This window comes from Elephantulus edwardii, unplaced genomic scaffold (genome assembly GCF_000299155.1).
Source record: "Elephantulus edwardii isolate Elephantulus edwardi_28Jun2011 unplaced genomic scaffold, EleEdw1.0 scaffold00118, whole genome shotgun sequence".
NCBI lineage: Eukaryota > Metazoa > Chordata > Mammalia > Macroscelidea > Macroscelididae > Elephantulus > Elephantulus edwardii.
Genome location: NW_006399868.1, coordinates 6,125,272 through 6,152,190, shown reverse-complemented (window position 1 = coordinate 6,152,190; position 26,919 = coordinate 6,125,272). Strand labels below are relative to the sequence as shown.

Genomic DNA, 26,919 nt, shown 5'->3' with positions numbered 1-26,919 from the left:
TTCATTAACAATAATGAAATAAATTTGTTTTAAAAGTGTGACTAGATCAAAGATTAAATTTTTCATATAAAGCAAAATTATCAGGTTGTCTAACAGGGTTTAAACTTAGAACATATAATGAATTATAAGAAGTCATATTTAAACAACTGTCAGGGAAAAAAATAAGCATAAATAAGAAACAAGCAATATAAACTTAGAACATTTAGGCTGGTGGCCTAGTGGCAAGAAGCTGTGCTGCAATCCCAAAACATCTGATTTGAATTCCCCAGCTGCTCTGTGGGAGAAAGATGGGCAATCTCCTCCTGTGAGATTAAATGGTCTTCTCTGAAAACCCTCTGGAGGGTCAGCTATGGGTCGGTTCCAACTCAGTAGCACACAATACCACCACAACACATTTATTTTAGGGAAATCTGTGCCTTAGTGACAAGGAATTGCTCTTCCAATGCAAAGGTACACTGTTTAAATTTACCAGTTGTTCCAGAAGTTATGGATGGGAAGTATCATCCCATGTAATTTACTGCATCAGAAAATAGTTTGGAGGGTCAGTGGTGGGTCAGTTCCAGCTTAATGGTACACAACAACACCAACATATTTACTTTACATGTCACTTAGGACTTTGAAATACTGCCTCAGAAATAGTCATTTAGAACCATTATCCATTAAGACATCAAACAATCCATGCAGAGCAGCCTCCTTGTGCTATATGAATGTTTTTTTAGAATAAGAAAAATGGTAGTTATTTTTTTTTACTCTTTCACTCTTAAGAATGGAAAAATAAAGATTATTGAAATTCTAAAATAAAACATGATATTGTTGTTGTTATGTGCCATCCAGTTGCCTGTGACACATAACAACCCTTTGTACAACAGCCATAAACCCTGCTCTATCTTGTGCCAATCTTATTGTCTTTGACACACCTACACCCCATTACCCCAGTCACTAAATCTGTCCATCTTATCAAGGGTCTTCCTCTCTTGCGCTGTCCCTCCACTCTTCTGAGCATGATGCCCATGTCCAAGGACTGGTGCTGCCTTACAACATGTCCAAAGTATGTCAACAAAGCTTTAGAATCTTTGCCTCCAAGGAGCAGCCTGGCTTCACCCTCTCCAGGATGAACCTGTTTGTTCATGGTATATTCAATATTCATCTCCAACACCACAGTTCAAAGGCATCAATCCTCTTTCTATCATCCCTAATCATTGTCCAGCTTTCATATAAGTAGACAAATGCTCTCAAAAAAAAAACCCAAACCAAAAAACAAAAAACCCCACAAATCTAGCAGTGATTTCAGTTATTTCTGAAAATCTTATTTTGTGAAAACTTATTGTCAGTCTTATGGGAAATTGGTTACAAAGCATTTACAAAACACTTAGTACTCAAATTTGAAGAGTCAAATGAAGGGTATTATTTCCTCTTATATTTTTCTTTTTGTAAAATCTGTATCATGGAACTCTTTTTAGAACAATTTTGGGGAAGATCTTTGTGTCAACCTCTTTTTTTCCCTAGTATTACTAAACTGGTTTTTAAAAAAAAAATTTTATTGGGAAAAACATATTGGGGATACAAGGATGTGAGGGTTGGGAGCAGAAGGGTGAGGATGGGCAGGGATGGAAATTGCAGGGATGCACAATTTGGTTGGTGGGTGGAGCAGTTGCAGGAAATGAAAAGGATCCAGTGGGGACCAGATGATACAGGGCAATGGTAAGCTTAGTCCAATGGTGATTAAACAAACTGTCTTATTCACTTGTGGGTTTCTCATTTGGGAATTGGGCACAGACTCTCTGGTATCTTCATGCTGAACAGAAACATTTATGTGAATGGGGTAAAGGGACCACACTTTATCACCTTACTGGTGGTTTTGTGTTAAAGCTGCTTGCCTTCTTGTTCTGTTAGAAGATATTTTCCTGACTTGTACTCCCCTCTGGACTGCAAAGTGTTTTCCCAGGTGGGTCCAGTGGGGATGGCTGGTTGAACCCTGAGGCTCCATCCTCCTTTGCTTCCTTAGCTGGCAATTGTATTTCCTTTTTGTTTCTGGAACTGGGTTGTATCAACCTCTTATACTCATGCTAGCATTGTTAGAACTAAAAATCTGGTCATATAAACCTGGAAAGCAATTAAACTTTGATAGTAATATAAACAAGTCATCTGAAGTGCTGGAAAACAAGTATCCTATAGAACTATTTTCTGAAAAGCTAGTTCCACATATTAGATAGCTGGGAAGTCTACTAACCTAACTTTCACAGTGCCTGGAGGAAAGAAATGTTTCATTGTAGTACTTCTTCCAGCAAATGACTTAATTGTGTTGATTCTCTATGCTGGAAACATTCCCAAATTAAGCACTCAACCTATTTATCAATGTGCCAACTAAGTGAATAAAACCACTAAATACTTTTAGATGAAGGTGTGAAGATATATGGGTCTGTTGCACAGATGTGCCACAAACATTTAATTTTAACTTCATGTTAAACAAGTTTTTCAGGAAATAGAAATAAAAAACTTTGGAACAACTTATTCATAACCCTTATGTTTATTTGTACCAGAAAAACTTTTTCCTGTTGGATTATTTAAGAAGCTCTGGAGGCCTAGTGGATAGAGAATTTCACTGTTAACTCAAAAATGGTGTCTCTCTGTTGGTTCAAATACACCAGCAACTCTGAAGGAGACAGATGGGCAATCCTCCTTGGTGGATATTATAGCCTTCAAAACCCCACTGGAGGGTTTGATACAAATCAGTGCCAAGTTATAGGCAATGACTTTGATTTTCATTTCATTTGATTAATTAAGACCAAATAAAGATGTTGACGGCAAATAACAACAACAACAACATGGTTGTATACTCTATGTCTAAACAACTGACAAATGTGCTTTATTTAGGAAATAAATCTATTTCTAAATCTAGAGAAAGGATTTTTTAATTTTACAAAGTTTGAGTTCTCTACTTTAACTGTAAGGGTTATGCTGTAAAGCAGAGTCACAAATTATAATTTCTGTTTTCTTATTAAATAATATTTCCACTTTAAAATTTTAATTAATTAAAATTGTAACAGATATCATAGTTGCACTTGTAATTAAAGTTACAAATGTAGGTCTTTCATATTGACAAAATATGTAGGTGAAAAATAAGACATTACATTTTTATTGATTGCCTTCAAGTCGAGCATGACTCATAGTGACCTCATGGACAAAAGGCCTGAGGCCCCTCTAAAATCATCGACATTTATCAAAGTTCATAAAGTTTCCAGAGGCATGTTATTTAGGAAGTGGATGCCAATCCTGCTTCCAAACCTGTCATAGTATGCTATGACATACTACGTAGTGCAACTGAGTTGCCTGTATAGTGATCCCATGTACAGTAGCTCTGAATCCTTCCCTGTCCTGAGTCAAAAGGATTTTATCCTCCTCACCATTTATATATACCCTACTGTACATAGGGTCACTATACCTATATATACATATATATATACACACACACATATACATATATATATACCCACACACACACATACACACATCTGTTTAAATGAGATTACAGAAAACTTAGATTTCCATTCACTCTTTGTTGCACATTTTCCTCTGTACCCCTCCCCAGTTTGCTTTTCTCTTTAAGAAGATTTTTTTCATTGTTGCAGGATTTCCCTTCTCCCCTTGCCCTCCAGTCCACTTTGTTATGCAACTCTTATTGTTACACAAATAATGCCTAACATGTATTTCTTTTAGACAGTTTTTTCTCATCTGTTTAAATGCAGTGTTCATTATTTATCCCCTCTTTTCTTAGTTTCCCCTAGCCTCCATGTTAGTCCTGTTTTATAACAGTGATGTTATGCAGTATTTGTCTTTTTGTGACTGAGGTATTTCACTCAGCATAATGTCCTCCAGGGTCACACATTTTGTATAATATTTTAAGAGTTTCTTTTTTCAATGCTGTGTAGTATTGCATTGTGTGAATATACCACAGCTTCTCTATCCATTCATTTGTTGATAGGCACTTGGGTTGTTTCCATCTCACCCTATAATGCTAACTTTCTTAGTAGAATGGTAAGCATGCTTCTGATGTTTGTTGTTGTTGTTTTGTTTATTTCTAATTTTCAGAATTTGAAAATGAATATACCAGTTTGTGATGTAAATATCTTCTGAACATCATCGTAATTTTTGCTTGAACTTTTTCTTTTATTTTTGCCATATTTTGAATATATTTATTAGTATCTATTTCTTCTTGACTTCTGAATTTCTTCATTGAAGAAAATCACCCCAACTCAATCTATAGATAAGATCAGTCTAGGTTTCATAATCTTTATTTTATTTTAATAGCACTGACTCATTGCTGTCAAATCTGAACTGATTCATAGCTGACTTCCATTAGGTTTGCAGAAGCTACAAATTTCATGTTAAGAGATTGTCCATCTTTCTTCCACCGAGCTGTTGATAAATTTGAACCACCATAGGCCTTTCAGATAGCAGTCCAACTCCCTATGGACTAGGCCACCTGATTTTAAAATAGAGTTATACTATAAGCTACTACGTTTTAAAATATAGACTATCATTCTATGTTGAGATTCCAGTGTTAAAACTTACATTGTCATGATTGGTTAAGGTCCCTGTGGGCTTCTTAAACAGTCTCTCTAAGTGAACTAAGAGCTTGGCAAGACGTCCTGGCTTCATACTGCTTTCCATGGTGGACTAGTAACTCAAAGGTTAGTGGTTTGAATCTATCTACTGCTCTGTCAGAGAAAGATGAGAAGCCTCCTCCCGAAAAGATATACAACTTTGGAAACTGGTTGAAAGGTCACCATGAAATTAGAATTGACTCAAGGGCAAGATTTTGGTGAGGATGTATTAGTTTAGGTAACCCATTTAACTATAATTTGGGAAACAAAAGGATTTGTCGTTGCATTTATTAGTAGTAAGACTGAAGGATAGGACGAGGCATGTAACTAAAAGGTTAGTAGTTCAAGCCCACCATACTTTCAGCAGGAGAAAGACATGGCAGGCTGCTTTCAGATCTTAGCTTTGGGGATCCTTAGGGTAGCCCCCCCCCCGTTCTGAAGTGTTGTCATGAATTGGGGAGGATAATAAGGTGTACTTTTTTGTTCTCATAATTAAGTGAGTCAACACAAATACTTGAAATAGTTTCTGAATTATATCAACTCAGTATACTCTTCTGCTTTCATCAGCTCCCAAGAAATGGTACATGGCAGATAAAGGTACTTGTTTTTCAAAACTATGCAGATGAAAAATATGTAAACCCTATAAAAATCTTGTCTTTAGTTGTGTTTTAATCAATTAAAGTGAAACTATACCATATTGACTATGGAGAAATTTTTACAACTTTTTCCCTGAAAAAAAAAAAGTATACCAAAACACCACTACTGAGGTGGTTCCAATGAGAAATAAGCCTCTGTTAGGATCTGGAGGCTGTAAATAAAACTAGAGAGATGACTTATCTTTCTATCCATCAGGACTTAATGTCCTACTTCAAAAGAACTGACTCCCTTTCCCTTCCTGCAGTTAGCATTAACATCTTTATGTCCACTCATTTTTTTTCTTCTATTTGCAGACAATGCACAACAATCTATTGAAGTCCCTGTGTATGTGCAAGTTCTTAATATTAACGATCATGCTCCCGAGTTCTCTCAGTATTACGAGACTTATGTCTGTGAAAATGAAGAAGTTGGTAAGGTAAGAACCTGGAAAAACTAGGTCAAGCTTAAGTGATGTTCACTACACACTCCTTATGCCTGTTGTCATGTATGCCTCCAATTTTGAAATATTTAAAATGGAAACTTTGCTTCAGTTATATTAGTAATGTAATAAGTTGCTGCTGTTGTTGTTGTTGTTGATTGCCATCAAGTAAAACCCACAAAGTGTAGCAGCCTCCTTAGAGGTAAGCGTGGTGAAACTTCATCTCACATACTTTGGGCATGAGGTTAGGAGGGCCCAGTCCTTGGAAAAAGTCATCATGCTGAGAAAGAAGGATGGTCAGAGGAAGAAAAGACCTCCAACAAGATGGATTGTCACTCTGACCGTAACAGTGACCTTAAACGTGTTGAAGATCCTGAAGACACAGCAGGATAGGACAGGATTAAGATCTAGGCAGGGTCTCATAAAGCCACTATGAATCCTAAGCAACTCGATGGCCTATAACAACAAGTAGCTCCACAGGAGAAAAGTCTGGAACTCTACTCCTGTAGTTTATAGGCAAGAAAAGCCTACTGTGTTTTTTTTTTTTTTATTACGATGAGTCAGAATTAACTTGGGTACATATGTTGTGTTGTTGTTATGTGCCGTTGAGTCGCCTGCGACTCATGAGTACATATAGCAAGAATAATTATGATTTCACATTGCAGATTGTATAATTTAAATTTTTATTTGTAAAAATATATACTTGTCTAATGTATTGACAGAGTTATGTGCCAAAAATCAGGCTATTGTTTGATATCATTGTAATGAAAAAAATAGAAGATGTATATATCATTCCATATCTGTATCATCGTATTATTACAAACTTAAATCATTGCAAAATTGCTGATTTTTTATCATCGTTGTTGTTATGTGCTGTCAAGTTGGCACCAACTCATAAGCTGACCTTCCAAAGGGTTTTCAGAGCCTGTAAATCACACAGAAGGAAATTTAGCTTCTCCCTCAGAACAAAAGAAAGATTTGAACTGCTTGCCTTTGGGGTGAGAACACAGCGCCTTACCACCAGACCACTCTAATGTCAAACAGCTGAGAATGATGGTCAAGCCAAACTGATGCAAATAACCACAACAGCCACCATTACTCTTGCTTCATGCATTGGCATGCATCAATGCCGAATTAACATTCTTCAAGTGTAAAATATTTGAAGAATAGATATTTTAGTATTGTCTTAAATGTGAAGTATCAGATAACATGATGATCAATAAATGAGGAGAAATTGTAACATAAATTTCACATTTTCCATTTCCAAATTTCCTATGCAGTTAAGAAATCTGCTAAGACTAAGAATTCATCTTTGGCTCATTCAGATTTTGTTGACAATAAATAAAAACATAAGAGTTTATTTTATTTTTTGGTATTTCTATGGTATAATCACTTTTTAATGAAGTTTTAATTCATTGTGGTGATAAAGCTAAAAGAATACATAAGTATAAATATATGCAAGAGAACAAAACTCAAAATTTTCCTATAACTTACTTCTTATAGCAAAATACACCAGAGAAAATGAACTTCATTTCATGTAAATTTAGAAAAATAAAAACATATGAGTGTGCTCATTTCTAAATGTATAACTATTATTTTATAACATAACATAATCAATTTTTTAAAACTACATAATACACATAAATCTAATAAATGATATTTTAAATGTAGCAAAGATGGTTCTTTAATATTCAAATAATTTTGAAAATAATTTATCTTATACTTTGTCAAATAATGCAACCACTACATACTTGTACTAGCTAATACATAAATACTAAGAACTAGCTTAATGTTATTTCTGGACTTTAAACTTGCATTGTCAAAATTGAATACTTTAAAATAAAGTCTTCAGTAGCTCATATTTTTTGGAAAAAAGACAGGCTACTTTCTGTTTTCTAGGATTGCCAATTATTTAGTATTTAGTTTTATAAATTTTTAACAAATATACTGTACCTAATACTTTTAAATCACGTGTAGGTACATAATTTCTTGTACATTTCTCCCTTCACAAAGTATTTTAAGTAAATTTAGAAAAAGGATCTTATTGTTTGTTGTTGTTGTGTACTGTAGAATTGTGATCTATTCATAGGCAACCCTCTCATGGGTTTTCAGAGGCATGTAACCGCATGGGAGGAGATTGCCCATCCTTCTCCAGGAGCATCTGGTGGCCTTGAAATGCTTTCCTGCTCAATTGTAGCACAGCTGCTTGCGACTAGGCCAGCAGAGCTCCCCAGGGAAGTAGGGAAATCTTATTAAATACAAAAATATTCAATCACATCTATTATTAGCAAGCCAGGAAGGTCCAAGTTAATACTACAAAACATTTTGTGGCAAAATTCTCCTCCTTGAAGGACTCTGAGGGTGATGGATACTCTTAAGATTCTTTTTCTTGAGGTTCCGGTGTTTCTTCACTGATTTCTGATTTGAGGACGTTCACCTGGACAGCATCACCTAAGATTTAGGACAGCGCTTTAGGGCAGGCAATCCACTTCATAATCGTCCTGAGGCTGTCCTGCTGCCCTAGACTCTGCTATTAATCTTCTGACTCATCTAATAACTGCAAAATGTCTTCTCTGTCAATTGTCTTTGTCAGATGAACAGATAATTAAAAATGTGAATTTTCAACTGAAATCAATGAGAGCTAAAATAAGACTAAAAAGATAGTCTACCAACACCTTATATATCTTCTTATAAGTAAGGCAATGTAACACAATTTTTAAAAAAAGACCTTAAAATGGTGCAATGGTGAAGCTTTGTTTCAACTTTGAGGCTCACTTTCTTACTCTTACGATGATTTAAGTCTTCCAAACATGTATTTAGAAACATTATAAATAATATTGAAATCATTCTCAGGATGACAGAATGGCTAAGTGCTCAAGGTATAATAAATATAATATCCCTCAATTCTGGTACTGTATCTTGGATTTACATTTCTTGGATCTACAGTTCCCTCTTTAGAAAATATTTCAAAAACATTTAGAGAAAGGATTTTCTTGTTTGTTGTTGTTGTGCACTGTGGAGTCGGAACTGACCCAGAACAGACCCTCTGGTGGGTTTGCAGAGGCCGTTAAGCTCCCGGGAGGGACTGCCCCTCCTCCTCCTGGAGCAGCTGGTGGCGTTGACGCGTGCCTGTCCAAATGCCTATGTGATAATTGGGATAGGATTTCTTTTCTTCTATGCTTCCCCAAACCAACTAATTCCTTTAATTTTTGTAACACTTGTAAAAAGGGAAGAATAGCAAAGTATCAATTTTTTAAAAATAGGTTGAACTCCTGAAAAAGAAAATACGTTTCAGCGCAATGTACTCTACTGATAGCTCAAACTCATTGCTATCAAGCTGGGACCAACGCAACACTGAGTCTCTAGTGAGTTTTGGGGAGACTGTGGATTGCACAGGTGAAGATTGCTCATAATTCTCTCACAGAAATTCTGGTGGAGTCAAACTGCTTCGAGGGGTTAGTACGCTCCCTGTCAGAAATACTTTAAGCATAATTTAGGAATAACTACTGTGAAAACGGATATTCAAAGGTGCTATCTTTCAAATAAATAAAAACAAGCTAACACTCTTTTATTTTAATTGGAAAAAAATAGTTGTTTAAATTGGCTTCTAGATTATTAATCAATTAAGAAGTCTTAATTAATATCATATGATGTTGTTGTTGTTGTGTTCCATCAAAGTGGAGCCAACTCATAAGTGACCCCCAGCAGGTTTTCAGAGTCAGTATATGGCCAGAAGGAGATTGCCCATCATTGTCCCACAGAGCACCTAGTAGATTCGAACTACCTGCCTTTGGAATTGTAGTGCAGCTTCTTACCACTAGGCTATCAAGTATGTCAATATAGACATCTATGTCATTATACCATATTCTATGTTTTCTTGGCAAATTTTTGTAAAAAAATATATTTTTCCAAAAGAATTGGAAGTGTATTTATAATTAAGTAGTTTTTGATACTGGAGCTTTCTTCATTGTGGTCAAACATCAGAAAAATTTAGTCTTTTTTTTTTTTTTGCATTGAATCCTCATTCTTGGCCTCTAAATTTTCAGAGTCAAAGAAAGATAGTAAAGTGTTTAATGAAAGTTTCTTCATTTTCTTGAGTGGCATTTCCCACTGCAATTCTAATTCTGTTGTGAGCAGAGCCTTCCAAAACAGCTGCTGGTGAGTCTGGTTGAAGTTGGTAGATACATCTCTTTTGCTTTAAGAAAAATGAACAAGATGATGAAATGTGATTTGTTCTTTTAATCTATTCTTAGATGTTGTCTTTTGTGTCTTTTATTTTATTTTGTCTTTTGTTTTCTGAGAAACAGAGCTGTTCTATTGAGAGGTTTGAAATGAACATTTATTTTCCAGTGTCGATTCAAGGGAGTATGACTTCTGCAGTTGATTGTCTCAGATCTTTGTATGGAGTGATTGGTATTCTTGATTATTGTCTAAAAACTCTGTGTATGAGAGCTCACGAGTCTTATTTCAGATATATTACACCTCATATGGGAATAAAATATCAAAACATCATGAACAACAATAATAAAAAGATTGCACAATATGACAACAATAAGAGAGAACCTTTTGAGGCTTTCCCCACACTTCCAAATTAGATAATCTCCCACCCCCTCCAGATGCACGTCTTCTCTAACAGCTGCTGATCCACAGAATCTCCTGTTGTTGTTACATGCCACTGAGTCGCCTGTATCTCATAGCGTCCCCATGTACAACAGCTATGAAACCTGTCCTATTCTGAGCCAGGCTCACTGACTCCAACACACCTCATCCCATAGTCCCAGTTATCATGCCAATTCATCTCATCTAGTGTCTTCCTCTCCTACACTGTCCTTCTACCCATCGAAGCATGTAGAAGAAAAGATTATTAAATTCATATTAATATTAACAGTAGCAAAGGACTTGTTCATGTTTTGTAAATTATAGCTTGGCCTCCATTCTCTTTGAAGGAGATTGTGAATAAGCTTTAACAAATCCACGAACCACTGATATATGAACAACAGTATAAACAACAATGCCAGTGTGTATCTTCGATGAGAACAGGAGAAGGTTAATGCCTTTCCCCAATGTTCAAAGCAATATATTATTTAAGAAATAGAAATTAAGAACTAGATTAGCAATCAAGGAGATGAAAATGCATATACATTAAGGTAATTAAGATTAAAATAATATGACTGGTACTCACATCGATAAATATCTCATTAGGCTATCTTAAAGTTATATCTAGTAAAGTGTTTAGAGAAAGATCTACTATTTGTTCACATTATATGCACAGTAAAAGCAGCATGCTGTTGTTGTTGTTGTTGTTGTATACTGTAGAGTTGGAACCGACCCATAGCTGACTAGCTGGTGGGTTTTCAGAGTCACTTAATTGCATAGGAAGAGATTGTCCATCTTTCTGCCGAGCACCTGGCTACCTCGAACCCCATGCCCTTGAGATTGAATGCAAGTAGCTGAAGCTTAAATCATAAAGAAAAAATGGAGATATTTCACACTGAAATATATTAGGAATAGATTAATTGAAAAATAACAAAATCATAGAGTAAATAAAGATGTACAACGTGTATATTTGATAATGATGCAGAATATATGGTGATGGCATCAATAGAAGAGAGGACACCTGTGAATTCATTTGTGTAAGAATTCATGAAGGACATAGGCATATAATCGTATCTCAAGAGCAGACATTTGATGTGGTCACAAAAAAACTGCTGTGAAGTATGGAACAGTTTACGGCTAACACTGGTTTCTGAAAAATCAATTTTTTCATCACTTATTTGTCTGCAATTTCTGTATTGTATCCAAAGAAATTTGACAGAAGAGAGGAAAAAAAATATTCACATAAGAGGCATTTTCCCCCTTCAAAGATTTTGAAAGGCAGAATAAATTGGTTTTTGTCTCATTTTCTCAAGCTCGATGAATTGACAGGTTAAGAGCTGCCCTATAGTTATTTCATTTGGGTTGATCATTCATTCATTGCACACACATACACACACACACACACACACAAATAAAATAAAAATTGAAGTATAGATGCTCTTCTTCATTTTGAAGGAAGTCAGACAATTCTTCAAAATTTACATAAGTAAAAAAGCAGTTTGTTTTGCTTTTTAGTGTGTAAATAGTCAGGTTGAGGAGTAATGAAATGCAGTAACTATCACTGATTAATTATATCATGAAGACAACAAGTGAGACGAGGGAGAAACATACCTTTCCTGTTTGTTGAAAAGCTATAATTCTCAATTGAAAGATTTATATTATCTTTCCTGATAGTAAACATTTTTCAGAAGTCCGTATCATATAAATTATTGCCTTTTATTCTTTTATATCACTGCACTTGTATTTTCTCCTATCAACATCCTCATGGGCTTACCAAAGTTCCTAGGATCCTACATTGTAATTCTTGTTTTCCCTCATTTCTCCAACCTCTCACTCTAGGTCTACCAACATACCCCTCCCCAACTCATGCTTCCTGACTTCTTATCCACCCATATGTTTCAGTTACAGTTCACAAGCAAATGACTCTAAGACAATTATTTCTGCTCAACTTGTTCTATTATATTTTAAGTTGTAGAAATGCCTGATTTTTGGTAGGAGTCACGGAATTAAGTGTAACTCATCGCAACTTATCAGTTACAGATCTGAACCCTGTCCTGCCCTGTGCCATCCTCACAATCTCTGACATATTTGAGCTAATTGCTGCGGTCACTGTGTCAATCCATTGGGTTATGGTTCCCCCTGTCTCTCACCAGCCTTTCCAAGCATGCTATCCCTTCCAAAGAATAAGCTCCTCTGGCAACATGCTCAGTATGTTAGCCACGCTTTATCATCTTTGCCTCCAAGGACTACTCTGGCTGTCCCTTCTCCAAGACATTATTTACCTTCAAATTCTCAATGGTTTTATCAAAATCCTTCTGTTTCCTCTTCTATCAGCATTTCTAGCAAAAGTCCGTATAATTTAACAAGTTGTGTAAGAAAGATATGTGGACATCATCTCTGTTCATTCTACATCTCTTACCCTCTATAGTCAATGAATCAGAATCTTTAGTGATGCAATTGTTAAGCATTAAGCTAATAAAGGAAAGGCAGATTATTTGAACTGCAGTGGCTCCCACTGGAGAAAGACCTGGAATTCTGCTCTAGTGCAGATTACATTCTAGAAAATTCTTTGGTATCATTCTCCTCTCTCCTTCTATGAGTTGAAATTGGTAAAACAACATCTAAGAACATCAACAACTAGTCTTTCATTAAATCTTGTTGATTCTATCTAAATATGTTATTAGTATGCTCACTCTGCCTTCACCCTTACTATTCTACCTGAGATGTAACATCCATTCTGGGGATTCCTCACACACATGTATTGAGAGACCTTCTTATAAAATCAAACTGCTTCTGATCTCACATAAAGCATGCATGTATATGTCCTAGTTGCTTTTCATAACTTTCTGAGCTAATCTTATTGTCATTCAGACCATTTATATACTCAATTATAGAGCAAATATAATGGCCAAAAGAATATGGAAGAAGTTCCATTGGAAATAGTGTTATCAGGAACATTATTTATTAAATAGACAACATATCTGTAGACTGAGATATCCCACTCTGCATAATGTCCTCCAGGGTCATCCATGTTGTGTAATGTTTTATGGGTTCATTATTTTTTGGTGCAGCATAGTATTTCTTTGTGTAAATATACCATAGGTTTTCTACTCATTCATTTTTTGATGAGCACTTGGATTGTTTCCATCTCTTTGCTATTGTGAATAGTACAGCAATACACGTGGGTGTGCATACTTCTGTTTGGACATGAGTTCTGGTTTCTTTAGGCTATAATCTCAACAGTGCCATTACTAGGTCAACTTGTATTTCTACTTCCCTTTTTGAGAAAGTGCCAAACTACCTTCCACAGTGGTTGAACTATTTTACACTCCCACCAGCAGTGATTTAGGGTTCTGATCTCTCCACGACCTCACTAGCATTTGTTGTTTGCTGCCCTGTTGAGCTTGGCTATTGTTGCTGGGGTAAAATAATTGTGGGTTGCTTTTTTTTTTTTTTCTTTTTTTGCCTTTACCGTTGCTTTTTTTTTACAAATTGAAGGAATGTGGCTACCTGGTGTCAAGCAAATCTGTTGGCATCATTTTCCCCACACGTCTATCTCTTGTCACATTTTAGTAACTCTCAGCAATATTTCAGATTTTTCATAAGACTGTTGTTACATGTTTAATGAACTACTGGATAGTGTAAACATCACATTTATATGTGCTGAGAAGCAAAGTTGTGTGATTTGCTTTACTCTGGTAATTTGAAACTGGACCCACAATCTCAGGTATGCCTGAATGCCTTTTACACATAATTAAAAAGCTAAAAAATTAAATAGACTATGAAAAGCCTGGGACTTCCACTCTAGAGTTGACTTCCAGTGTCTTGATGTCAGTTACGTTTTGATGGTGGTCACATAAGGGAAGTTTTTGGGATCAATTGAACTTTTGACCAAGGTTGGAATCCTGCTTGGGCCTATGGCTGTTGGATCAAATTTATTAATTTTAGAATGAATATTCTTTAACTGATACAGCAATCTCTTTGCTATACTGAATAACTTGGGGTTGCTGTGATACTGAACACCGTGCCATAGTCGTGTCAAATACCATAATGCTTATCTATCATGTACAATGCTTGTAGGAGCTTCTAGATTGATTCAGGTTTGGAAGTAGAAGTGGCATCCATTTCCTAAACCAAATGCCTTTGGAAACTCTATGAACTTGGAGAAACTACAGTAGTTATGAAAATGCTTTAGGTCTTTTGTTCATAGAGTCATGCTCGATTCGACAACAATCAACAACAGCATACCTTACTTGCTGAAAATTACGTGGGCTTGAAACAGTTGCTGAAGAAAATAAAAAATGGATTCAATGTGGATTACAGCTCAATTATCAACAAGGTAAAAATACCAATAGGCAATATCATGATAGGAGAAAAGACTAAAATCATCAACTATTTAATCTTATTTCAATCCACCATCAACAACCTCGTTACTTGCAGTCCAGAGATTAGGAGACCTATTACATTAGGGAAGTCTACTGCCTGCCAGGAACGTCTCCAAATTACTGAGGAGCAATAAAATCAGTTTGAAGACTAAGGTGAGCCTGATTCAGACCATGGTCTTTTCAATCACTTGCTGTGCATATGAGTGCTGGACAACGATTAAAGATAACAGTGGAAGAATTGATGCCTTTGGGTTGTGGTGTTAGAGAAGAATACTGAAAATCACTCTAAATATTAAGAGTACTGAAGAGTACTGAATATGGACTGCCAAAAGAACAAACAGCTATGTCTTGGAGAAAGTGTGGCCAGCAAAATGACAACATTTCATCTCATTACTTTACTTAAAAGCAAGAATGACAACGTTTCTTCTCACTTATTTTGGGCTATTCTTTGGAAAGGAATATCATGCTTGGAACAGTGGAGGGTCAGCAAAGAGAGGAAGACCCTCAGTGCGATGTGCTGGTCCAGTGACCACCGCAGTGGGCTCACATATGTTGAGACGATGAGAAGGGAGCAGCTTAGTAAAGGGATCATATCTATTGTTCATAAAATTGTCATGAGTTTCACTTGACTTGATAGCACCTAACAACAACAACAACAACATCATCCATCAATAATGAATCTTTTATATCAATAATTCTCAATATCTGTATCCTGATCTCTAGTTTATAATACAGTGTATTGTTGTTGTGTACCATGGAGTCAGCACCAATTCATAGCTGACCCTCCAGTGGGTTTTCAGAGGGAGTGAAACACACAGGAGGAGACCGCCTGTCTTTCTTCCTCAGAGCAGCTCATAGATACTGATGTTCTTGTTATAAAGTGCTGTCGAGTCGTAGGCGACTCATAGCGACCCTATGAATGAAAATCCTCGACACTTGCGTGACTTTCATCCTTCCTCCAGGTTCATAGGGTTTTCTGAGGCAGGCTATTACAGAAGTGGAAGCCACTCCTGCTTCCAGGCTTGTTTTAATCGGGGAGTTCCACCCAACACTGTCCACCATGGGTGACCATTATCACATATGACACGTCGGTGTCACAGTGTTCAGCTTCACAGCAACCACAAGTTACCTCTGTACAGCAAGTGGACACACCAGGACTATATGACCTAGAAGAATGTTTGACAAAAAACAATGAAAAACAGTATTTTGGTAAAATACTGCTAATCCAATCAATTGGTCTGTACAAAATCTTCTGAAAATGAGCACACTAAGACACAAAATGCACATGTGTTACTATAAGAATGGGCTGAATGAAAGCATGTTCCTTTTATTAGATTAACTAATTAACGGTGCATTGATTAGCAATGGGTAACGCAGAAAAGATAAATCACTGTGTGGAATTTGTACAGATCACATTCATTTCACACGACTATTGATTCATATGGACAGATAACTGGTAGGCTGTTTGGTTCTTTTTAAATTACAGCATAAATTTGTCTGTTATAATTTTTTTTGTTTGGCACCTTGTTAAAAGTTCCTTAAGCCTTGAAAATTCAAAATGTAACGTCAACAATCAATTTCATTTACAGAATTAAGCACAAGTGCACTATGTGATCTTGACAGCGTAGCCCTTTCTTTTGACAACAATAAACTACTTCAGTGGTATACTCAAATCTTGAAAGAAAGTCATTAACGGAGAACTAATTTGTTCATATCTGTATTACTTCATTTCCTTATGATCTTAGAAATCAAGAAGAAATTATTTGATATGACATACTTTCCTCCTAGTCTTTATGGGTCAAAAGAAATAATGTATTATATCCTTCAGCTTTAATGCAATATTCTTTCAAATTCATGGAAAAGCTCATTACTTTCACAATTTTTTTCTAAGTCATTAATTCCACTGTAGTTATGTTCTCTATATAAGTAAGAGAACATATAACATCAGCAAACCATACAGAAAGAAGGATGAGGAAAAAAAGAATGGAAATAAAAAGCACAGAGAGAAATTGAAAGGGGTGCAATCTGAAAAAATGCAACTACACTTTAAAAATTCCTAAAAAAGTTTGTGTAGGGAACCCATTTTACCAGTAACAAGAATGTAAACATTAATAAATAGATCATATGGATGTAGGAGAAAGGTAATATATAATATAGACATTGTGATATAACAATGACATATTTAACGATAAACTAAAATTAATGTTGTCAAACAAAATGTCCATGAAAGAGTCAATGAACATTCAATATGGGTTATAAAGTTTCACTCAAATAGAATTTAAAATTTGAAAAACTTATTCTATATCATGTAATACCATAATACATCTTGAAATGGTCTATGCTAATATATTTTTAACTTGACAAAAGCAAATTTGAAAGTTATCCTCAGAAAAACACACACACACGGAAATGATGTATGTAATTTCTTATGTCCCATAAAGATAATGAGAAAAAGGTCCCAAATATGATTCATCTTTCTCTTTTCTAGACAGTTCAGACCATCAGCGCAGTGGACAGAGATGAATCCATAGAAAAGCACTATTTCTACTTTAATCTCACTGGAGAAGACACGACGAACTCAAGTTTTACAATCATAGATAAAAAAGGTAATGTCATGTATGAATAACTGTTCTTTCGGAATTCAGGTTTTAAATGGATGTTAGAACACTAGTTTTTGTACTGTTCTCATAATAAGATAATGTATAGGAAGAGATCAGAATTTAAGTCCTGAAAAGACACCTCCTTTCTACAAATCAGAACTGTATTTAGTCATCAAGGACTCTTTGCCTCTACAAAATCTCAGTGACCTTGGTAATTAATAGAAACCACAACATAAATCTCAAGTCAATGAAACTTCATAAATAGGGAAGACAGGAGATATCTACAAATACCAATCATGTTCGTTTTGAATAATCAAAGGTATCTGAAACTAATCTGAAGGTTTTTCTTTCCTTCATATCTTGGAAAATACTGTATTAATGGTTGAAGAAATATCATGGAGTCTTGAAGAAATGAACCTTAGAACCTCTATGAGTCAGCACTGACTCATCAGCAATGAGTTTATGGGTATTCATTTTTGCTTTGTTTTAGAGAAGAAAAAAATTTTATGAATTTTGCATGGAAAGACAGAATTTCTTTCTTTTCCATGTGCGAATATACTAACTTTGCACTAAGTCTGTCTGTTTATTTGTTTCCCAAAGCTTCAGAATGTTGTTGTTGTTTTGTGCCATTGAGTCACCTGCAACTCATAGAAACCCTATGTATAACAGCCCTAAACCCTGTTCTATCCTGTGCCAATCTAATTGTCTCTGATACACATACCCACATTACCCCAGTCACTGAATCAATCCGTCTCACCGAGGGTCTTCCTCTCCATGTTTTTTTAAAATCTTCATATGGATATTTTGCTTATTTTTTTAATATTTCAAACATAAAACTACAGGACTTATTGCACAGACATTCATAATAAAATACTATTCACTTGTCCTTCCTTAATTTAATTGAAGCTTTAATCCAAGAGAATCTTTTGTGGACAGTTATCATAAATGAGCTTATCTTTTTCTTCCCTTATCAAATTTTCTTGTGAAGGAAACTCATATACACTTAGGATTCATAAGTATGTACAATAGCTGTAGCTTAGATTTGTCTATCTTAATAAAAAAATCAGTAACTGAAATAAAAATTGAAACGATGAAGAAAATAGCATTGAAACAGAAAAAGAAAACTTATTGGGCATAATACGGTGATTAGAAGTAATTTAGTTACACATGCATCGCAGAAAATAAATGTAAACTTTTTCTCAACTCTTAAACTTCCATAGTAAATAAAATCACAAGAGTTTTATAGTCTCCCAGGGAACAATGGAGAAATGCTTTAAAGAAAGATGATGACATAAGAGAAGTCGTAAATAAACATACATTTCAGAAGATTGCCGTGTCTTGGTTTTTACGGCATTCGTCTTCTAAAGCGTATCAGATAACAACAGAAAATGGTTTTGTGGGTTGGTTTGGTAATCAGGACACAAAGGAAAATCCTGAAGAGGTTTGAGATGCCAGAAATTGCAGTGAACAGAATTATTAAAAAGAGGAATCATTTCAAATGTGTTTGAAGGCTATATTGTCCAATTTTTCTAATGTTTTGTTTATTGTCCTATACAGATGAATGAATCAGTATGAGAAAAGTTTATGTATTTTCTGCTTTCCCCCCCTAGAAAGTTAGTTAATAGTATCAAAGTGAAGTGAAACAAAACTTTTTGATTAAATAAGCTTTTTCTGTTTCGTTAGTACATAGACTATTTAAAATAATTTGCTGATAGAACAAAAACAAAACACCTTTACATTTATTTGCAGTATTTGGGAAACAATGGGTTCTGGCTTTATTTTTTTTTAAATAAAGCACTATGTATCATTATATTCAAATGATACTGATGCTGGAATTATACACATAAAATTGATTTTCTTTGTTATGTATCATTGAGTTGCTAGTGACTCATAGCAACCCTGTGTTCAAATTGAACCACTACCTAGTCCTGAGCCAACCTCAAATACATTACTAAGTTTGGGTTTATTAATGGAGCCTCTGTGCCAATCCATCTAGTTAAGTCTTCCTTTTTAATTCTTTATTTTCCCAAGAATGGCGTCCTTCTCTAGGGAGAGGCCTCTCCTGATAACATGTTCAAAATTCAGGCAAAGTCTCACTATTCTTGGTCCTAAAGAATCTTCTGGCTGTACTTCTTCTAAAACAGTTTAGTTTGTTTTGTTGGGTATTTTATTAATATTATTATTATGTGCTATATTCAATATTCTTTGTCAATTTGTTGTTGTTCGGTACCATCAAGTTGACTACAACTCAGTGACCCGAGCACAGTCACTCTGAAACTTGTCCTCCTCTGTAGCACTGTCACCATCTCCAATCCTCTCCAGCCCATTGCTCTAGTCACCATGTAATTCTATCTTGTGGAGGGTTTGCCTCTCTCTTTTGGACCATCCACCTTTCTCAGCATGCTGTCTCTTCCCAAGGACTGGCCTCTATCGATACCCACAGCATGTGAAACAATATTTCACCACTCTTGCCTCTATGGAGAATCCTGAGTGTAATTCCTTGTGTGTTCTTTTGGCAGTCCATGGGATATTTAGTCCCCCTTCTCTAACACCACAATTCAGTGACATTGATTCTTCTTCCATTCTCATTTATTTTTCCACTTTAAAATGCATAGAAAGCAATTGAAAAGAGCATGGCTTGGCTATGGCACCTTTGCCTTTAAATTGACCTCCTCCTTGTTCTCTAGCACTTTGGAGAGGTCCTTAAGAGTAGATTTTCCCAATGCACTGGGTCTTTTTATTTCTTGACTGATATTATTATGGGTGTTGATTATGGATCCAAGAAAAAAAAATTGTTGAAAATGTAGACAATTCTCCAACATGGCGGTGTATATTTGTCCAGTGCTATTGTTGTTTTTTCCTTGATATGTAAATTTTGAAAATTTACAATCTTTGATCTTCTGCAGCAAGTGCTTCAAGTCTTCTTCACTTTCAGCAAGTGAGGTTGTGTCCTACATAACAAAGACTTTGGATGAATCTTCCTCCAACTCTGATGTCACTTTTTTTCATCTAGTCCAGCTGCTGGAATGATGTGTTTATCATACAATTAAATAGATATTAAAAAATGATACAACCCTGACATACATGTTTCCTAATGTTTAAAATCCCCTGTTCTGTTCTGTTCTGATATAGTTTTTTTTTAGTTTAGCATGGGCATAAGGAAATGTGGGGGATTCACATTGTTAGCTGTAACTTGTTATGAGCCACACAATGGAATGCCTGTCCATAGTCAAACGTAAGTAAACATCTTTCTAGTGTCTCTACTTTCAGCCAAGGTCCATATGTTGTCAGCACTGACATTTTTCATGCCATTGTTGTTGTTGTTATGTGCCATTGAGTAGCTTGTGACTCATAGCTACCCTATTTACAACAGCTTTGAACCCTGCTCTATCCTGGGCCATTGTCTGACACACATTATTGTCTGACACACCTACCCCCATTACCCCAGTCACGAGTCAATCAGTCTCATCCAGGGTCTTCCTCTCTTGCACTATTCTTCCACCCTCCCAAGCATGATGTCCCTCTCCAAGGACTGGTCCCTCCTTGCAACATGTGTAAAGTATGTCAGACGGAGCTTCAGAATCCTTGCCTCCAAAGAGCAGCCTGGTTTCATCCCATAGCTACTTCTAAAGCTAGCTTCAGTTTCTACAACTTTCCTGTTGATATGTAAAAGCTTTGTTTTCTGTGTTCCACAAATATTATTTCTAAAAATGACTTAAATAATCAATCAACTTACATAATTAGAGCTTAGGTGATGTCAAACACAATAAAGATCTTTTTAGTGGATCTGTCATGAAAAGTCCCTTTTCCCTTGTTGGATTTTATTTGCTCAGATCTCCACATAATTACCCCGCGTGTGGTTCTCTGAGCTGTGATTACCCCTGTGTATGGCTTGCATGAAATTCTTTTATTCTATTAAAAATAAGTTTTACGTACATTTATTTATGTTTCAGACAACACAGCTGACATTTTGACGAACAGAACTGGATTCAGCCTTCAAGAAGAACCTGTCTTCTACCTGCCCATCTTAATTGCTGACAACGGAGTCCCACCACTGACGAGCACAAACACCCTTACCGTGTATGTCTGCAACTGTGATGACCGTGGACATTCTCGGACCTGCAGCAACAAAAAGCATCTATTTGCCCTGGGATTCCGGATAGAAATCATCGTAGCTGTTCTAATCTGCGTCATGACAATATTTGGTAAGCATTGCTGCGTGGAACCGCTTCTCATTTGTTCAAAAAACAGCGTGATGCATGCATCATTTCAAAGGAGTTCTATTATTTGTGTGCTTAATTGCTCTTCTCAATATATTATACTTTTTGAACCAAACAGACTTAAATTTAAAAAAAAAAACACAAAAAAACAGAAGTGATAAACATGCATCATCACAAGCTGAAATTCAAAGATGCCTGAATGGAAAAGGCATGTGCATGACTACATTCACATCCACAGTAAATATACGTATTAAGAATTGTATGACTGGCTTCTGTTGGGTGCTCATTCCACTTTTAGAGCCTGTCTTAGGTGCTCTCTATACATTGTGCAATTTGATTCCAGCTGTAAATTTATGAAGTAACAGCTAGTATCATCACCTGAGCTATATAAACAGGGAAATTGCACTAAAAGAGTGATTCTTTATGAACAGCCAATGATGCAGTGAGCGTCCACGTCAACAATAGCCCTATGAATCATTGCAAGGAGTTGAAGAAGGAAAGTCAAGGTCAGCATCCGAAGAAACAACAGCAGCCCTCAGTGCCCCGGAGTTAGTTCTGGCTCACAGCCACCCTCTACCAGGCTTGGGAGGCTGTAAATCTTTATGGGATTAGCCTTCTCGTCTTTGTCCTTTAGACTGTCTGGTAGATTCAAATTGCCACCCTTTTGATTACCAGCCCAAACTACACCATCCAGGCTAAAAACATGCCCATCATATGTGAGAGGAAGCTTCACCAGCTTTTCCTCTAAGGAGCATTCTGGCTGCATTCTCCCTTAGACCTATTTGCTCATTTTCTTGGCAGTCCACGAGATAATTAGTGCCCTTCTCCAGCACCACAACTCAAAGGCATCAGTCTTTCTTCTGTAGTGTTTTTTGTCCAACTCTCAGACCCATAGCGAGTTACTAAAAATACTATGGCTGATCTCACATGCACCTCAGTCTCTAAGCTGACATCCTTGCTCTTCAGTACTTTTGAAAGTTCCTTGACTGAAGAATTTCCCAATGCCATGTATCTTTCAGTTTCTATTATAAAATTATGTATTGTGCCCATGTCTGTGTCATGACTCTGCTGATGCAGGGGGAAGTGGTTGTCTGCTAAATGACAGAGTGGAATGCAGAGGCACCAGGCTCACTGCAGGAACTCTTGTTCAGATCGCAGCCCCATGGGGTGGTGGTGGTTTTGTAAGGTGCCATGGAGTTAAAGTACGACTCATGAACAACTGATCGAAACCTGTCTCTATCCTACCGTCCTGAGAATCTCCACCTAAACCTGGAGTGGCGGCTTGGTGTCCTGTGTGTGGCTAGTCAATTTTAACACCATATGAAAAGAAACGAGATGTCGGGTTCAATGTCCTGTTATGCTTTCTTTGCCAGGGTTTATCTTTTTGATCCTGAGTCTCAAGCAGAAAAGAAAGGAGACTCTGTTTCCTGAGAAAAGTGAGGACTTTGGGGAGAACATATTCACATATGACGACGAAGGGGGCGGCGAGGCAGACACTGAGGCCTATGACATTGCGGAGCTGAGACCTACCACCTTCAGGAGGGAGAAGAGGACACGGAAACACATCCCCTCGGACATCCCCAGCCTGTACAGGCAGTCGCTGCAGGTGGGCCCCGACAGCGCCATATTCAGGAAATTTATTCTAGAAAAACTGGATGAAGCCAACAGCGACCCCACAGCCCCTCCTTTTGACTCCCTGCAGACCTATGCCTTCGAAGGAACAGGGTCATTGGCGGCATCACTGAGCTCCCTGGGGTCAGAAATCTCTGATCAGGACGAAAACTATGACTACCTGAACGACTTGGGACCTCGCTTTAAGAGATTAGCTTGCATGTTTGGTTCTGCGATGCAGTCAAATAAAGGAGGATGCTAATTTTATTGTTAAAATGTAAAAGATGTTGATGTGTATTTGGGGAGTTGAGGAATTCTTGGTGAAGAGGTAAACTACAGTGAGGATGGTAAATGATAGGACAAGTTCAAATTTGTTGTTCATTCACAGAGTCGCTGAGTCCTACTCTACTTGACAGCATTTATCGATGACAGTAATAGTATTCCTAACATTCCTGGTTGTATATTGATCGGCTGGTCATTGGTGAAAAATAGGAAGGGAGCAAGGGAGGGAAGAAGAAAAGGAAAGAAAGAGTAAGAAGCTGGCTATGTAATGCATGCTGATGTTGTTGCAATAACTATTCCACCATCTGGTGCAGCTCTAGGTAGGATGCTAGTGGTACCAAGTTTGGAAGTGATGCTATAACCAGGAGGTCTGGGGAGGAGCATTAGCTGGGATGGTACAGCACATCTCTGAAGCTCCCTGCCAGCTTACTGTCAATACGATTCAATCCTTCGCCTTAGAGGTTTTGAGGTTAATGTTATATCTTGCCCCTCCTTTTTTTTTTTTAAATTTAGGTTGTTTATTTTTCATTTCAATGAACATCTACAGAGATTTTGGGATTCCATTCATTCATTGTTGCACCCTTCTCCCCGCCCCTCCTTTTTTAAAAAACTTAAAGAGTACAATTAAAATATCTGTGTACAAAGAAAATTTGCGTGACAAAGAAAATGTTGAAAACCTAGAAGAATGTAGGTGATTACTTAAAACATTTTTTAAAAATTATTTTCTATGAATAAAGTAACTCCTGAGAGAGTTTGATGTGTTTTGTTACATTCCAGTTTGATACTGTATAGCTGAATCAAATTGGAAAAGTTCATAGTAAAATCCATGAAAACCCTACAGCACGCATGGGTATTGCTTTTAATATGACAGCTTTGTATAAAATGGAAATGGGAAAATAGGCTTAAAAATATTTTCAGGGACTTTTTATTTACAACCTCAAATAATTTCATATTATATCAAAGCACAATAGCGAAATACATGTCAACATTTGTTCGTTATTAAATTTAAACTGGACAAAACTTGTGTAAAATTGCTAAGTAAATTTTAGTGAGACTGAAAATGAAAAAAGATACATTAATGGAGTGTTAGATTGGAGCGTCAATTAATATTCATCTTAAATATTATGATCAATTGCACTGTCTTTTACTATGCATAAAATAAAACATGATGTGATTCTCAGCATTTCCATTTTCATTAACAGTTTAGAACATGACTGATCCTGTGGTGTCATTTTTTTATTATGGAATATAAAATTAGGTGCAATAGTAAGTTTTATTGCAACATTATGCTAAACTGCTGGACATAAAGCTTTATGGTAACATTAGATAATAAAATAATAAAACACTTTAATTTTGATCCACCTTCTAAGGAAAGATCTTTTTTCTACCCAACTCATGGTGGGATTAAAAAATTCATAGTTTGATCTAAAGAATGTAGTGCAGAAAATATTCTTAAAATGAGTTTAAATGCTCATTTCTGATGAACGGTATGTGGCGCTGAGTTGAATCAAATTGGCTATGTATGATAATGCTGCATTTTAATGAAGAACTGGAAATGATGATAAACAAAAGAGTAAACAATCCTTCTGGATGTAAGCCTTATCAGAACTTTCCAACTTGGAAGAACAAGATAAAAAAAGTGTACACTAGTATAACATGCCAAAATCTGGTTTTGGCATTGAATGTGTGGTTATATTTGTAGGCAAGTGGGTTCCTCAGTCTTCCCTAGGCTTACTTACCACCGTGAATTGCACAGTTCCGTCCTTTACCACATCTTTGATTTGATTTGAGGGAGAGGAAAGCATTCACCAGAGACTATGTCACACAGGCTGAGGAAAAGCTGAGACCTCCAGTCCCTGAGGTGTGACTCTGAATAGCCATGCTTCGTCACAGGGACAGCACAGGCCTTTACCTGATGACAGCCACAGCCAGTTACCCTGTCCCTCACCTGTGTGTTCCCACCTGTAACCCGGAAAACTGTGAGAGGAGAGCAAAGAGTACGAGTGGGGCGAGGAATATTCATTTCCATTGGCTGTTGGCTTTAAATTTCTAATATATAGGACAGTGACATCTTTAAGGCAGCCAAAACAACTAGAGAAACGGCCTGGAATTCAGGCACAGAGGGGATCAGACAATTGATGCAAATATATCCAAAATCTACACAATCTATGATTCCAATAGCACTCTTAATGTTGCAACCTAATCAAGAAACTAGATATCATGATATTAGCATTTCAGAGCATCCATAAGAAGAAGTTTAAGCTCATTGTTCTGATGTAAATCCTGAGTAAAATTCAGAAAAGTAAACATAATCTGTGTCATTCTTATTAGATACAATTGGTTCTGACTCCCTGTGGTCCACATACACAGGACAAAACCAGTCTGGTCCTGCCCCGTCTTCACAAAGCCCCTATGCCATCTAAGAGGATAGTAAAATGACTATGCAGCAATGTTTCATTCTGTTCCATAATTTTAACATTGAAAGTACAGTGTGCTTTTACTGAAGGAGTCCTGGCAGTGCAGTGGGTTGTCAGTGCACGCCTAAAGATGTAGGGTTCGAATCTACTGGATGTCAGAGAGAAAGGTCAGTATTCTCCTCCTCAGTGATGGACAGCAGCCTTGAACATGATGGAGGGACACTATGGGTCAGCACCAAGTTAGAGGCAGTGGGATGGTGGAGCCTTTTGGATTAACTGAAAGCCCAGAGGTTGGAAACCGCTTGCTGCTTTTTTTGAGAGAAAGAGAAGGGAGCCCCCTCGCCTTACAGTTTAGAGCCTTGGAAACCTGACGCAGGATGGTTTCATCTGTCAACATCAATTGAAGACAGTGGATTTGAGTGCAGGATTTGTTCGGGTTGCTTTCCCCATTGCTAAGCCATTGCATTCAGTCAAAATAAGGTTATATAGGAAACAACACTATTTGTATGAATACGTGGAAGTACAAATCCAGAGGACATTTCCTCTAGAAAAGAGAGCAGTGATGTGTGGTATTGAAATGGCAAATATTTCCATGATGTTGCCTAATTTGTGTGCTAGAGAATAAGTGTCTAAGAAGTTCATTTTTAATTACTTTCCCCTCACTGACATTATACTTCTGTGTAACTTTGGGCAAAATTTTCACAACCTTCTCTCAGAAGGTTGTGCCTTATAGATGTAAAGAGTGCAAAACTTATAGGATTACTGTTAGAATGAAACAAAATTGTGAATATGATAATGTAGACTTGGGCTAAACATTTAGCAAACACAATATGTTTTTTGCTTTTGTATTATTATTATAATCATTATTTTTATATTATTATTAATTTAACCTCTAGGAACACTTTTAAGCAATTTACTTCCTCATGTATTAGCATTAGTATGGAAAAAATTAAAGAAGAAAATCAATTAATCCCAGATAATAATTAGATTTCTGTTCTGCCTTGACCCCCCCTTGGGTCCTGTTCTATTATTACCAAAGGAAGAAATTAATTGCTGAGGTTATGCATTATTTATGAGGTGTTCTGTTCAAAAGTCACTGCACTGTGGGCATTTGTTTGGGAGAAAAAAA

The 26,919-nt window shown here is 36.5% G+C and overlaps 1 protein-coding gene across 1 annotated transcript in view; it reads left to right on the top strand.

The window, feature by feature from the left end:
- The window catches only part of CDH19 (cadherin 19, type 2), a 77,323-nt gene extending 53,970 nt beyond the window's left edge, over positions 1-23,353 (top strand). Inside the window, exons 8-11 of the mRNA XM_006892761.1 lie at positions 5,555-5,676; positions 17,149-17,266; positions 21,214-21,465; positions 22,854-23,353. Of these exons, the coding sequence (XP_006892823.1) occupies positions 5,555-5,676; positions 17,149-17,266; positions 21,214-21,465; positions 22,854-23,353 (992 nt within the window). The remainder of the gene's footprint in view (positions 1-5,554; positions 5,677-17,148; positions 17,267-21,213; positions 21,466-22,853) is intronic.
- The last annotated feature ends 3,566 nt before the right edge of the window (positions 23,354-26,919 follow it).